The 15,874-nt window shown below is 50.0% G+C and overlaps 1 protein-coding gene across 1 annotated transcript in view; it reads left to right on the plus strand.

Moving 5' to 3' along the window:
* Positions 1–2,246: 2,246 nt before the first annotated feature.
* Positions 2,247–15,874, plus strand: part of Zfp64 (ZFP64 zinc finger protein) — a 59,324-nt gene continuing 45,696 nt past the window's right edge. The window contains 3 exon segments of the mRNA XM_032904733.1: positions 2,247–2,402; positions 4,178–4,417; positions 15,260–15,421. Of these exon segments, the coding sequence (XP_032760624.1) occupies positions 2,357–2,402; positions 4,178–4,417; positions 15,260–15,421 (448 nt within the window). The 5' untranslated portion in view covers positions 2,247–2,356.

Raw genomic sequence — 15,874 nt, forward strand, 5'->3', positions numbered from 1 at the left:
ACACCCCCTTACTATAAAGACATTACATATGTTAGTACTCCTAACACTTCTTGGGCCTGTGCCTCAGGGATCACAACCTATATGTTTAAAAGTTCTAAAAGACAGTCGTGACTTTTCTGTGTTAGTTCAGATAGTAACTAGACTGTTAACACCATCCTTATAAAGATGTACTGAACTATAGGATCCTGATGCTAGAGACTAGCGACTAGACAGAGAGAGAGAAAAACAAATCAAAGATGGTTTAAAGACTAGTTAAACCCAGTCCCCTTGGTTGACTACCCTAGTTTCTACCCTAATGGGACCTCTAATAATTCTTTTGTTACTTCTAACCTTTGGACCATATATATTAAATAGGCTGGTGACTTTTATTAGAGAAAAATTAGCGCCCAATTATTAGTGTTGAGACAATCTTGCCCTCCTAGATTCAAGTTCCATGATTAGAACTTGGCAAAAAGAAAATGGGAGAATGAAAGATCCTCGCTTGATATTAGTACAGCCATTTCTTAAGAATGAGAATGTTTAAGGCTTGCCTTAGCCCCTAGACGTTAGGCAATAAGCAGAAAGTACAGAAAAAAGCACATTCCCACCCACTCTCTAGGAAGCTGCCTGACCATAAGAACAGATGGTATATAGAACATAGTTTACTGGGGCAATTACCAGACAGGAAACATCTCCGGGAAACTGACTGACCACTATAGATTGTGCCCCAAGATGAGAAAACCTATATCAAGTTAGATGTCCTTGGTACTGACATAGCTATAGCCTTGTCCTGGGAACTCCAGGAGGAGAAACATCTGCCTAGTTATCCTTGGCACCGAAATAGCTGAGCTAATGAAACTGTGTAATCTTAAATGACTATTTAAGCTGTTGTCCTCCTGCGTGAGGAACGTGTCCAGCTCCAATGCATTGGCATCCCAAAGTAAACCTCTTGTCTTACATCAAGACCGAGTCCCGTGTGTTCGTGGGGTGGTAGGTGTCCTCAGGACTGGAGTCTCCTCTGTCTGAGGGTCTTTCACCCGGACCTCCGGACAGCAGAAAGTACTCTAAAGAGCGTTACGCGCTCATCCCTGCCTCAACATCACCCCTTTCTAGTTCCTCCTTTTTTTTTTTTTTTTTTCCGAGTGGGACATTGCGGACTAGGCAAGCGCTCTACCACTGGCTAAATCCCCAACCCCTAGTTCCTCCTTTTTTATATTGAACAAAAGGGAGGAACGTTAGTAACCGGACATCTCCCACTTGTCCCAGTGACCCTGTGACGGCAGATTACATCATTCCTCCTCTGCGCATGCGCCACATCCCCTAAAAGGCGGTCCTTCTTCCCTCCTCTTTTTTTTCCCTCCACCCTTGCTCACCTCCGCCCTTCCCAGAGGCGACCACTCCATGCCCCTCCCCAATAAACCTCTCAGAGTGGTATCTGACCATTGGAGTGACTTTGTGGCCCATGGACTGTGACTTTGATCTTAACAGTAGAAATGAGATGGGACAGTGGCCCCAACCTTATACTTTGGAACTCGAGGACCTTCAGGGTAAGTAATCTCAAGGTTAGGGCTAAAGTCAGTTCTTCAGTGCAGGATCCTCTGGAGCAAAAAAATACTTGTAGGCTACCTAATGTGGGTGCTGAGACCAGAACTCATTCTCTGCGAGAGCAACACATACTCGGAACTACTGAGCCTTCTTCCCAGCTTACCATCCCCAAGCAATTATAACAAGCGCTCCATGCTGGATGAAATTCGAAGCTCCATACAGCAGGACTCCGATGACTTCTCCCATCCACTCCATCACTAATCTCTTTTTTAAATTATTTATTTATTGTATACGTGGATGCTTGGGTCTGTTTCGACTAAGTGAGCTGGCAGGAAATCAGGCTTCGTGACGTGGGCCCTACTCACGCTCAGCCATCTCACCAGCTCAGGGCATCCCTACCCGGGTGTTGGATGCTACTGGATCAGCCCTAGGGGGTCACCCTGCATCTGGGGCTCCACTCTCCCAGGTCGGCAGCGCATTCTCTTGGCATCTGTGGAGGAACGAGGGTCTCCAGGAAGGCAAGGTGCAAAGGCGCAAAGCGACCACAGAGTCCCTAGCATGCCTGGGATAAAAGGGTGGAGGGATCGGAGAGCTCGGGCCTTTCTGCCCAGGACCCTTCTCGGTTCCCCGGGAGAGCACAGCCTGGGAGCGGGTTTGGGTGAATGGGGCCAGCGCCCTCTAGGTAGCGGAAGTGGCGCTAGCTGTACATCCGTCCCCGCCTCGCAGAGTTAGGAGAAGACAGGCTGGTGCGGGAAAAATGCAAGGGAAAAGTCTTTGCATCATGTAGAGCACGCAGTGGGGCTCCGGGAGTGGCGCCCCAGCGTCTGGGGCCATGAACTTGAGTGGAGATGGAGAAAGCTTTTCCGGATCGGTGCAAAGTAAGTGCCGGGCAGGAGCGGCTGGGGCCTGGCCGGGACACAGCCAGCAGGCCCGGGGCCCGGGGGGCCGGATCGGGGTGACGGCGCACCTTGCAGTCCCGCCCCCCCGCCAGCCCTGTCCGTGTGCCAGGCCCGGAGCCTTCTCGAACTCCTGCGGTACCCCCAGGGAGGTAGAACCAGGGGAGACCACGCGGTGTAGTGTAGAGACTGTCACCACCTTCTGTGCCTGCTGGGTGGAGTTTGGAGCTCGTTAGAGAGGAGGAGAAAGTGGGGTGACCCAGGCCGACTGGTAGGGAAACTTCTGCCTCAGTGGCCCATGTTGGAGCATCCCTAACGGGTTTGCCGGCAGGTTTGCAAAGCCATTCCCCGCACTCAGGGTATGTAATAATGTGAGTGGGAAAGACCAGGCTGGGGTGTCTTGCACTGAGTTTGGGGTTCTGTTATTTTCTTGACATCATATAAACTATTGGTATCTCCATGTGCCTTTGTTCCCCAACGTATGGGCCACGGACTGAACCGTGGGGACGGCCACCTGGGGCACCAGCATGTGTGTTAATTAGGCTGTTGGGTCCAACCCCTGTAGGTCTCCAAGGGTGGGGCTCGGGATCTCAGGTCTCCTGCTGCCTGGAAGCCCCCAGAAGTTTGAAAAGCCGTGGACAAGGTTCACAAACACCTGAGTTAGTTTCCTAACTGCGGATATTAGAGCCATTGGCTCCCCAAACTTGCCTGGGTGTCTTCTGAACTCTGAACCCCAGTCCCCACCTCATGTGTCTCAGTGTCTTCCAGTGGCTATGGACTTAAGGTTGTGTTTAAAGAGGGACGACCCCACCAGATGACTTACCCTGGGATGGGAAATCGGCCCCTACATCAGATAATTTCATCTATAGTGATCCTAAGGAGAGATCTGCCTTGTCCCTGTTTTTGCAGATGGGAAACCCAGGGGTAAAGAGTGACAATTTCAGGGTGCTAAGGAAAGGATTCAAGGATTCTGGAATTTTCCCATAGTTATAAAATGTCTGCAGAAGGGGTTGGGGATTTAGCTCAGTGGTAGAGCGCTTACCTAGGAAGCGCAAGGCCCTGGGTTCGGTCCCCAGCTCCGGGAAAAAAAAAAAAATGTCTGCAGAAGCTCCCAGTATTGTACCTGCGTGCACATGAAAAAGCAAAGGAGGGCACGGGCGGCCTTTTCCCGCTCCCTTTGTGGTGCGTGTGCTGAAGGAGTTCACACACGAGAACCACCCTTGCGCCTAGTGGGTCTCAAGGTGATAGGAAGCATTTGGAAATGTGGTTGGAATGGAGGTAGTTTTCATAACGACTTTTCTGTGGGGCAGGAGACCCCGTGTACATTGCTGGAGAATGTACGTGGAGTCCAGAGCACAACCTCTGGGTTCTTCATGCACCAGGCTCTCCCTGGCCTGGAGCTTGCGGAGAAGGCTAGGCCACGTGACCAGCAAGCCCTGGGACCCTCCCGCTTCCTCCTCCCCTGTGCTGAGATTACAAACAGTCCTCACACCCAGCTTTTTACAGGAGTTCTAAGGATTGAACTCAGGGCCTGGTGTTGCAAGGCAAGCAATCTTCCCGTAAAACAACCCCCCCACCCCCCGCCCGGGGCCCTCAGTGAAGTCCTAGGAGCAGAACTGCCCCGGGCCATGACTCCCATCTTGGGACACAACTGCTAGGATGGAATTTGGAGTAGGTTTGCAAGAAGAAACAACTTAGACAGCCATGAAGCTTGTCTGTTTGGAATTAATCTGTAACTTTTCCTTTGTCCCATGAAGTCCCAGGAGGCACCACGGTGCTGGTAGAGCTGACACCGGACATCCACATCTGCGGCCTCTGTAAACAGCAGTTCAGCAATCTCGATGCCTTTGTAGCCCACAAGCAGAGCGGCTGCCAACTGACCACCACGCCCGTCACAGCCCCCAGCACGGTCCAGTTTGTGTCAGAAGAGACAGTGCCTGCCACCCCGACCCAGGCTACCACAGCGACCATCAGTTCAGAGACTCAGACTATCACAGGTACAGCGGGAGCAGGGACGGGAAGGGATGCACAGAGCGGGCTGGCTACATCCCCCACCTCTTTGGGCCTGTTAGGAAGGCCTGCTCAGGGTCCCTCAGTCACCAATTAATCATTGTTATTGAGGTGTTGAGACAGTGTTTCTCCATGTAGCCCTGGCTGGCCTTGAACTCAGAGATCTGCCTGCCTCTGCCTCCCGATAGCTAGGATGCATTGTTTTTAACCAGCACCTCTGGGAAACAGCTGCCAGACAACGTCTAGAAGCTGCTAGTTCAGATCATGCGAGAGGTGAGAATTATCACGTGTAAGCAGAACCCAGGCCAGGTTTCTTTCTTTCTTTTTCTTTTCTTATATTTATTTATCTAGTGTGTGTGAGTACACTGTAGCTGTCCTCAGACACACCAGAAGAGAGCATCAGATCCCACTATAGATGGTTGTGAGCCACCATGTGGTTGCTGGGAATTGAACTCAGGACCTCTGGAAGAGCAGTCAGTGATCTTAACCACTGAGCCATCTCTCAAGCCCCAAGGTTTCTAAGCCAAACCTTGGATGCTGAACAGGTCCTCAAAGAAGTCTGGGGTGGGGTGTGCCCATGAGCCCTGCGTAGGTATCAGTGTGTGACAAATGACATTGGTGTGTGACAAATGACATCGGTGTGTGACAAAACAAAACCATTGTGTGGGTTTCAGGTTTTATCTTGATTTTTAAGTCTGTGAATGAACATCTGCCTCCCCTTACATCGGCTCTCTCCGTAAACTACAGAGGTTTCAAAGCTTCTGTAGGCCACTCTAGGCGTTGACTATAGTGGTCTAGAGGGGCGGGCATAAGCATGTTATCCCAGTGTTGACAGATGGAGCTAAGAGGACCAGGATGTCAAGGTCATCTCTGACTACATAGTGAATTCGGGGCCAGGCTGGGGCAAATTAATTAAGAAAAAAAAAATGTACAGAATGGAGCCATAAAGAGTTTGGGGTCTGGGGCTGGAGAGATGCCTCAGTGGTTAGGGCTGCTGGCTGCTTTCACAGATCGCCCACTATGGGCTGCTTACAAACGCCTGTAACTCCAGCTCCTGGGGAATCCAATCCCCTCTCCCAGACTTTGAGGGCATCTGCACACACGTGTGCCTACACACACACTGACACGTGGGTATGCATAAATAAAAGTAAAGTAAATCTTTTACGTTCCAGAGTGCATGTTATCCACACAGTGACAGATACACATACCTACACACACTTAACACCTATATAACCTGCATAAAATGAACAGACGGCAGCTTTAAAAATGTAAAGTACAGGTCTCCGATATGGTGGGTGCTGTAGGTCTTAGATGGTACAATCCTTCTTGATTGGACTACCCTCCCCAGAGGAAGAGAATCATAAATGTGACTGCAATTGAGGTGACTTTCTCTCCAGAAAAAAACAAGTCTAAAGATGAGCATGCTAAGAAAGAGTTTGTAGCTCAGGAATATAAGCATCCTTCCTATATAAAGAACATCTAAAAACCAACAAAAGTGGAAGAAAAGAAGCGAGTGGAAGAGTCATTAAAAAACAGCAGATAGGGCTTGGGGATTTGGCTCAGTGGTAGAGCGCTTGCCTAGCAAGCGCAATGCCCTGGGTTCGGTCCCCAGCTCCGAAAAAAGAATAGAAAAACAAACAAACAAACAAAAAAAAACAACAAAAAAAAACCCAGCAGATAACATACAAGGGTGTGCTGAGCACATGGTGGGCGGCACAGGATAAGAACAAGGCAGATTAAAACTAGGCATATGGGCTGGAGAGGTGGCTCAGTGGTTAAGAGCACTGGCTGTTCTTCCAGAGGTCCTGAGTTCAATTCCCAGCAACCACATGGTGGTTCACAACCATCTGTGATGGGATCGATGTCCCGTTCTGGTGTGTCTGAAGACAGCTAATTATATACATAAAATAAATAAATCTTAAAAAAAAAAACCCACTAGGCATATGTGTTCTGCATATGAAAACCCCTATGCCCTGGACCATTTTGTGATATCTTTTACATTTTAATTCTTAAATTTAAAGTCTCAAGTCTCAAAATTTACTGGAATGCTAGTTAGAAGAGACGGCTCAGAGGGTAAAGGTGCCTGCCAACAAGCATGATGACTTACATTTGATCTTGGCAAAAGGGAAGACCCCAGTCCCAACCTCCACGTACTGTGTGTGTGTGTGTGTGTGTGTGTGTGTGTGTGTGTGTGTGTGCATGCACGCATGCACATACATGTGCACCAGCACATGCATACACACACAAATAAATATGAAAGAAGTAAGTGATAAAATATACTTAAATACCTCTAACAAGTCTGTTTCTAAGTATCCTGTAAAACACGAGAGCGAGTGAAAGCTGTTCCTTACAGTGTAGACAGAGCAGAAAGTCAGGGTGTGATATGTAACCATTAGGAGAGAGACCGATAAACTATGCCAGCCATGCCCACAGTACCTGAGCCTCAGAAAGGCGACCAGGTCCGTGTGAACAGCAGGACAGGTGTGTACTCAGGTTAACAATGTTGATAAAAGCTTCCAGAACAGGAAGCGAAATCAATGAACGCCTAGGGGGGTTATTAGGGCAAAGCAGGGACTGTGGTAAAGTGAGAAAATCATACACAAAGCGGATGTTCTTTATGTCTGCCCAGCATATGCCCCAACATGAATGTTATATCACACACGCAGAGGCAAGAGGACACTATGGTTCTCTCCACCATGTGAGTCTCGGGGATTGAACTCGGGTCATCAGGCTTGACCGCAGGCATCTTTACCAGCTGAACCATCTCAACAGCCCAAATGATCAAATTTTTGAGAGTTCACTGGCTAAACAAAAATACACTAATAAGCCTGGCCAAGTCTACAGGCTTCTAGCTTACTCTCAGAGAACAGTTACCAGCTCGATCCACTCAAGCTGAGGAGTAACCAGCTTCCACTTTATAAACTATTCGTGTTCTGTTTAAAACTTGGGGCATAAGGGCTGGAGAGATAGCTGGGTGGTTAAGAGCACTGGCTGCTCTTGCAGAGGACCTGAGTTCAATGCCAGCACCCACACGGTGGCTCACAATTGTCTGAACCTAGTTCCAGGGGATCCATAGCCTCCCTCTGGCTTTCCGAAGGCATTGCACAAACACGGCACACATCGTACACTGAGGCATCCACACACACATTTGGTGCCATGGTGGAATTTCACGAGTATTTTTTATGCTCCCGACATATATGCACAGATAGTTTTTGGGGTAGCTTTTAGTACACGCAAATAAATTTTCAAGGAAGTGATCAAGAAAATGGAGAGACAGGAAGTCACCTGGAGGTGGCCCCCAGAGACGTGCTATGACCTGTTTGTATCTCAGCTAGACAAGGAGAAACTGCCTGTGGGGAGAGGCATGACCAGGAAGACCCCACAGATCCAGGGCTGCCCTCAACTGAGTGCTTTGTCCTGTCTCCTCAAGGGCATCTCCCTGAAGAGATTTTGACCTCCTGACCTCAAAACACAGAGCCCCAGGAAGAGTTGAAAAACCCAAATTGTGGGGGACTCCACCTCGTGGAGGCTCTGGGCTTTTATACTGCCAGAGGCCTTTGCAACTCTGACTTCTGCCCCCGTTCATCTGCGCCCTCTGCTGGAAATGCCTTTCCCAGCTTTGCCTGCCTGGTGCTACCTGTTGACAAGTGACAGTCTGCACACACAGGCTCTGGCTTCCCTAGCACATGCATACGCTTCTGCAGCAGGGTGAACTCCTTGCGGTTTCTCCAGTGAACCCCATTTCTTAGCACCCTAGTGCCCTGGCAGGAGGTCCTCTGCCGGGGACTTAGCTAACGCTTATGCTTATATCTGAGCTTTCTGAGCTTAGCTTGGAGGCATTCTCTCAAAGAGCATTACACACACACACACACACACACACACACACACACACACACACACAGAGATACACACATGTACACAGATACACATGCATGCATGGATACACACACATGTACACCTACACACATGCACACATATATATACATGCACACATTCATACCTACACACACACAGATACACACATGTACACATACACACATGCATGGATACACACACATGCACACATACACACATGCACACATACATATACATGCACACACATGCACACGCATGCTTCCTCAGACCAGGTTATTTCCCCTGATGAAATGATCACTAGAGAAGCGGAGTCCAGGTCTACCCATGTCTGCCTCAAAAAGTCAAGGTTACAATCCTAGACTCTGCATACCCAGCACCAACAGTGACAGTGACCTCTGGTAGGAGAATTTGTTACTTGTTGAGTCCAAAGAGCTTAAATGTCCCACCCATAGGAAGCTGACCCCACAACCAAATAGCAGGTTTCTCTTCACCTCCTCTCTGCCTGCGGGTGCCCTGTGGGTTTGCACAACAGCCAGCCCTGGGATCCTCTTGGCACCCAGTTCAGGAATGGTGTAGATGTAATGTCTTAGCCCCGGAGACCCTAAGTCTCGTATCCCACCACAGTCTGACGGCTCTGACCACAGCCAGATCTCTTCATGACTGGGCTGCCACAGGAACTCTGTAATCGTCCACCAGAGAGCAGGAATGGTTGCGGAGGTCCGTGAGCCGTACAAGGTGCAGAGTCGAACATTGCTAACCTCAAGTGTCTGCCTGACTTAGCTGCCCCTCTCCAGACAACCAAATAGGCAGAATCCTGCTTGCCTTTCTCGGCCACAGTCTCTGGACTCCACACTGACCACCCCGCCACCAGTTTGGACTTAACTGCCAGTTCTGAGATCCACTTGTAGATCAGAGTCCTTGGGGAACTTATTAGATACCAGCACCCAGGAAGCACCTCAGAAGGAATCAGGATTTCTGGGGCAGAGATTCCAACACCAGTGTGATAACCCCCCAGGGGACCCAAGTCTCTGGCACTTGGCCCGAGGCCTCAAGACCATAGCTCCTGATGACTCCATGTCTGATACTGCCCTTGATGGAGCCAGGCCTTCTCTCAGGCAGCCCTATGGAAAGTGATGACTGCGCTAGCAGCCTTCCACACCTCATCTCTAACCCTCACAGCCACCCCAGAGACAGGGAAGGGAAAAGCCCCATTTCCCAGATGGAGAAACTGAGGCCAGGGCCAGCAAAATGCCCTGTAGGGAAAGGCACCCTGCCGTATAAAGCCTGACAACCTTAACTCAATCCTGTGGAGGATCCACATGGTTGAAGGAGAAAACAAATTCCCACAAGCTGACCTCTGACCTCTCCATACGGGCTATAGCGCCCACATAAATAAAGACAAAGAAACTGAGATCGGGGAGGTGAGGCCTTACTCCTCACCGCTCACTCTTTTCCTATGTTTCTGCCTGAAGGTGACTCAGTGATCCCAGGTGACTAGCACTATCCCCAGAATGACCCCAGCTGGTGCCTGGCCTTCCCCTCCCCACCCCACCTCATCGTTCAGAGCAGCAATGGCCGTAGAAAATGGGTGGCCTCTGGAAAGAGAGAGAAGATACTCTAACGTCATAGCTATCACATCACCATGTCTCCCACTGGGATGCTCCTGAGAGGGATGGGAGGCACTTCAAAGAAGCCCGACTCTGAGACCCACGCTTGCCTTTCAAGAGGGTCGTAGGCATCGCATGAGCTGGCCTGGAGAGGCTGCACACACACTGCCCTACTCATCCCCACCCTGGGGGCTTTTCCACCACCACGGGAGCCTCCCCATTAGGACAGCTGTGGGACCGAAAGTGGAAGGTCACGTTAGAAAGCCCCACCAACCTGGTTTGAATCCCATGAATCAGGGAAATCCTCAGTCCCACAAATGGGCACTGTGACCCCTTTTGATCCTGAGCATGGTGACAGTTGAGAGGTCAGTGCATGGTTTCAAGTCCAGCTCAGGCCGACTTTAGTGGCTGGAGTACTGGTCAACCCACAGCCACCACAGTTGTTCCTTCAGCTTGGTTGACTTTATGGGGTACACATAGAGGTGATCCCATTGACAGGAAAGGAAACTGAGGCCAGTGTCGTAGTTAGGGTCACTATTGCAATGAAACACCACGACCAAAGCAACTTGGAGAGGAAAGGATTGCTTGGGCTTACACTTCCACATCACAGTTTATCCTCAAAGGAAGTCAGGACAGGAACTCAAGCAGGGCAGGAACCTGGAGGCAGGAGCTGATGCAGAGGCCATGGAGGGGTGCTGCTTACTGGCTTGCTCTCCATGGCTTGCTCAGCCTGCTTTCTTATAGAACAGCGATTCTCAACCCGTGGGTCACGACCCCTTTGGGGATTGAACAGCATTTACAGGGATCACCTAAGACCACCAGCAAACACATATTTACATTTGCTATTCATAACTGGCAAAGTTACAGTTATGAAGTAGCAGTGAAAATAATCTTATGGTCGGGGGTCACCACAACGTGAGGCCACGTATCAAAGGGTCGCAGTGTTGAGAGCCACTGTTATAGGACCTAGGATGAGCGGGGCCCTGTCCCATCATTCTGAAATTAGGGAAATGCCCAACAGGCTTGCCTATAGCCCAGTCTTAAATGGAAACATCTTCTCAGTTGAGGCTCCTTCCTCTGATGACCCTAGCTTGTCTCAAGCTGACACAAAACTTGCCAGCACAGTTGACCCCTTGTCAGCTTGACGACATCACTTTTCAGTTAGAACCTGTCATTTACCACTGATCCCCAAGATGACACGCTAATATTAATATCACAATATTAAACATAAATAACTTTAAAACTCCTGTAGTCCTTATACATTCAAACACAACAAATGTTCCGTCCAGTCTCTTTAAAATGACCAGTTTCATTTAAAAAAAAAAAAATCCCAAGTTGCTTTTAAAAGTTACGTCTTTCAGCTGTGGGCTCCTGTAAAAATCAAAGCTCAGTTGATAACTTTAGGAGGGAAGAACCAGTCACAATCAGAACCCAGCAAAACCAAACTCCCACGGCGTCAGCTACTCGGCGTTCAGTAATCTGGGGTTCACTCACGATCTGACCTCTCCCCGGGGTTCCGGGTGCTTCTCCAGTTCCGCCCTCCGCAGCACACGCAGCTTGTCTTGCAGGCTCCGACCGGCTCCACTCCATTGCTGCTGGTCTTGGTAGTCATCCCACGGCAATGGCATCTCCAGAACTGCTGGGGCCCTTGCAGCATCTGGGCTGCACTTTCAGCTGGAACCTCTCCTGGAGCCTCTTCAGGGAATCCAGCCCGGCCAGACAGTGCCAGGCCTCAGCTGCTCTCCATGAGCCCTTTCTACCTTCAGAACAAGGACCCTCTGGTGACTCTTCCACAACCAAGTCCAGCTGCCAACACGGAGTACAACCTTGGCCCTGTCTGGAGCACAGCTTCCCTGTGCTGACTTTCAACAAACACGGCCCAGAAGAGGTTACCTCAATGATGCTGGCTACTTGTTAATCACCAGCGACCAGCAGCTGCTATCCCGGCAAAGCCAGGTTTCACTCTCGTGGTTCTGGTCTCTTGTTGATCACAGCTGATTCTTCAGCCCCAGCTGACCAGAGACCACAGATTCTTCACACAAATGGCCTGCTAGAGTCTTTGCTTCCCTGTGAGACGTCACGAGCCAGGCCTCCACCATCTGCACGGCTCTGAACAGTATCCTCCAAGTTTCCACAGAAAGCTCACCGAGCTCAACACTGATGGCTTTTCTAGGCCAAAGCTCCAAAGTTCTTTCACATTTCTCCCCAAAAACACAGTCAGGTCTGTCACAGCAGTACCCACTATCGTAGTACTGATTTATCTTGGGGTTCCTAATTCTGCCATCACAAAACACCATGACCAAAGCAACTCAGGGAGTAACAGGTTTATTTGGCTTTCACTTCCACATCAATGTTCATCACAGAAGGACGACAGGACAGGAACTCAAGCAGAGGAACCTGGAGGCAGGAGCTGGTGCAGAAGTCGCGGTGTATACCCAGACGGGTGGAAGAGGTTGTTCCAAGCAGTGGCTTTCATACCCAGTAGGTGTCATTTGAATGCTTTTTAGAACCCAGATCCATGGAGACTCCCGCAAATGTCTCATTCAGTAGGTCTGGGATTCAGGCTGAGAATCTGCCATGGTCATGAGTCCTAAGGGCTCCACTACTGCCAGCTAGGACTGGTCCCCACACATGCTCCTGTGGGCTGGAACGCACGGTCCGGTGAGCCGCCCGAAGAGACTGGTCTTGACGAGGGAACAGTGGCTGTCAGAACCCGGCAGCTGATTTTAAGCCGTCGGACATCTCAGGACGTTTTCCCACTGAGGACGGTGGAGGCTGGGTTTGCTCACTGAAAGCCATCAGAAGTCAGGTGCCGTCTGACGTGAGTCAGTGACAGTCCCGAGGAATGCTAGGAAGGTGCAGGTGGGCACTCCTGGGCGAGCCAGGGATCAGGGTGTGCGTTTAAGAAGCGTGATAAGAGGAAGAATCTGAAGTGATGCATGCTGTCGTTAAACCTGGTTCTTCCTGCCAGCCCCATGCCCCCAGAAATAAGACTCAGACTCAAAACACATTTACAGAGACCTCGGCCATATAGCTAGGCTCTATTCTGAATAGATCATAGCCAAAATAACCCAATTATTTTAACCGACGTTCTGCCCCATGATACCTGTGCTCAGGTACCCTACGTCCCTCTCGTCACCTCTTCCGTGACCCTCCTGCCTTTTCTCCCACAATTCTCCCCTCCCAGATGTCCCACCTCTCTTTCCTCCCTAAGCCATTGGCTACTGGCTTTCTAACGGACAGGTGATGCATCCATCCAATACACAGGATGTTCTCTGTTCAGGTGGATGGCGATGGGTGATTCCTAGGTGCACAGTCTTGTTTCTCATTCGTTCATGTGCGCGTGTGTGTGCCTGTGTGGGTTTAGACCGTGTGCGCACCCCTAGAGTTACGGATGGTTGTGAGCTGCCTCATGGTTGATGAGCACCAAACCAGGTCCTCGGCGAGAACAGCCAGGGCTCTTAATCACGGGGCCACCTCTCCATCCGCTCTCACGATTAATTTTAAAGGGGTTCATGTGGGCTCTATGTGGGTTACAGGTCTTTCCCCGGGAGGAACCCAGAATGGGATGCTGTGGGCACCAGAGGTGAGGGTGGGCACCAGAGGTGAGGGCGGGGAGTTTGATGCAATTTAAAGACAAAAATCAAGCCAGGGCAGCTGCCCTTCAAGAAAAGACTCTGGAGAACGAGGAGGAGGAGGAGGAGGAGGAAGAAGAGGAAGAAGAGGAAGAAGAGGAGGAGGAGGAGGAGGAAACCACATGTTAAAACCAACATGTAAGGGGCTGGAGGGATGGCTCAGTGGTTAAGAGCCCTTTCTGCCCTTACAGAGGATCATAGTTCAAGTCTCAGCACCCACGTGGTGGTTCACAGCCATCTGTAATTTTCCATCCCAAGGGATCCAATGCCTTCTTCTGACCCACAAGAGTGCCAAGCATGCACATGATACCCAGACAGACACACGTTCGGGCCAAACACTCATATGCAGAGAGTATAAATAAGTCTTCTTTAAGAAGGAGGGTTCAGGACACCACACTGCTCTGGGGTCGGGACATCTCCTTAGACCCCTCCTTGCTGTGACAGTTCCTTGGGCTTCATCGTCAGTGACCTGGGTGGGTTCTGGGGTGGAGGATTCTGCCGCCGTCTTCTCAGCTGGGTCTGTGGTTTTGGAGGGAAATGACCTGTGCTGAAGACTGCTTTGGCAGAGCAGAGCCCAGGCGGAACAGCAGGTCTGGGTGATTTAAAAGACTGGGAGCGTGGCTGCTGCCCGTGTGAGGTCCGAGGCTTGGAGCAGGCAGAGATGGCGCTCAAGACCATCCCCTGTCGCTCCGCCTTGCCTGTTCCTAATGAACACAGATTGCATCCACTCTCATTTGGAACTAGGCCTCCCATAGCAAGCGCGGTCTCAGTAAAGGAGACCAGACCTTTGCAAGCCCTAAACTAAGGACAGAGTTCACAAAGTGAGCACTAATATAAACATCATATATAATATATGTTTATAGTATATAAATATATAACTATGTGTAATATGTATACTATATTCTATAGGACATGCATGTACATATTATATAGATAAATATTGCATACATAATATATAATTACATATATGCAAAAAATTCAAGGCTACTTCTGTCTTTTTTTTTTATAATGATATCTTATTTCATGGTTTGGCTTGTGTTTATTTTTTTTTTTTTTTTTCGTTTCCTTTCACCTCCAAATCTCAGCAAGACTCCAGGGATGCCTTCGTCATACTCAGGAGAGGTTTGAGAGAAGTCTGAGACCCTTAGGAAAGTGCCTTGTACATCCGCCTACAGATAACAATGTCTGTCTGAGCTCAGCTTTAAGGACATTTACTGCCAAGAGATCTGAAGCCAGGGCTTGGGAGATGGCTCAGCTCTTAAGGGTACTTGCTGCTAAATCATGAGGGCAGGAGTTTGGACCCCAGCACACTGCAACTCTTAGCAATGTCCTCTGGCCTCTGCAGACACACAGGTACACACACACCACACCACACACACACACACACACGCACACACACATGCACACACACACATGCACACACACATACACCAACACACACACACACACACCAACCACACACACACACCACCACACATACACACCACCACACCACACACACACACACCAACCACACATACACACCACCACACCATACATACACCATACACACACACACACACACACACACACACCACACAGGGCCATCTTAACTGTCGAGCCATTTCTCCAGCTCAGGCACTTGATTTTCAGATGAGAAAGGAAGTTCTCACAGAGGTTCCCTTGTGCCTCATGAGCTGGAGTGAATTATGTCTGTCTGTCTGTGGAAATTCACAAGCACTGTGCTCTTCAGTTGCAGCTCCCGAATTCGTCTTTGAACATGGCTACCAAACTTACCTGCCCACGGAAAGCACCGACGACCAGACAGCCACCGTGATCGCTCTCCCCACCAAGACACGCACCAAAAAACCCACAGCACCCCCTGCTCAGAAGAAACTCGGCTGCTGCTATCCAGGTAAAGGGGGAGCCACCCATCGCATGTGCAGAAAAGGGTTCTTCTTAGGACTAGTTTTAGTAGTGGGGAGACTGAGGGCTGACCGCACAGACCAAGCAGACCCAGAATTCACTATCTAGCTCTGGTGGGCTCTGAACTCATGATTGTCCTGCACGGCTTCCAGGTGTCGGAATCAGAGCCAGCATGCCTGGTGTGTGTGACAGTTCTTCTGTTCTTCTCTGACCGTTTATGAATGCTTTGCCTGCACACAGCCTACGCCCTGAGTGTGTCTGGTGCCCACTGGGTTAGAAGAGGGCATCAGTGCCCAGCATTAGAGTCATAGGTGGTTGGTTGTGAGCCTCTGAGTGGGTGCTGGTAACAGGACCTGGGTGCTATGGAGGAGCAGCCAGTGTTCTAACTGCCGTGCCAGCCCCCCGTACCCTGCTTCTCCCAAGTCTCCTGTAAACATTCGTC

The sequence above is a fragment of the Rattus rattus genome, chromosome 5 (genome assembly GCF_011064425.1).
Source record: "Rattus rattus isolate New Zealand chromosome 5, Rrattus_CSIRO_v1, whole genome shotgun sequence".
In the NCBI taxonomy this organism is placed as follows: Eukaryota; Metazoa; Chordata; class Mammalia; order Rodentia; family Muridae; genus Rattus; species Rattus rattus.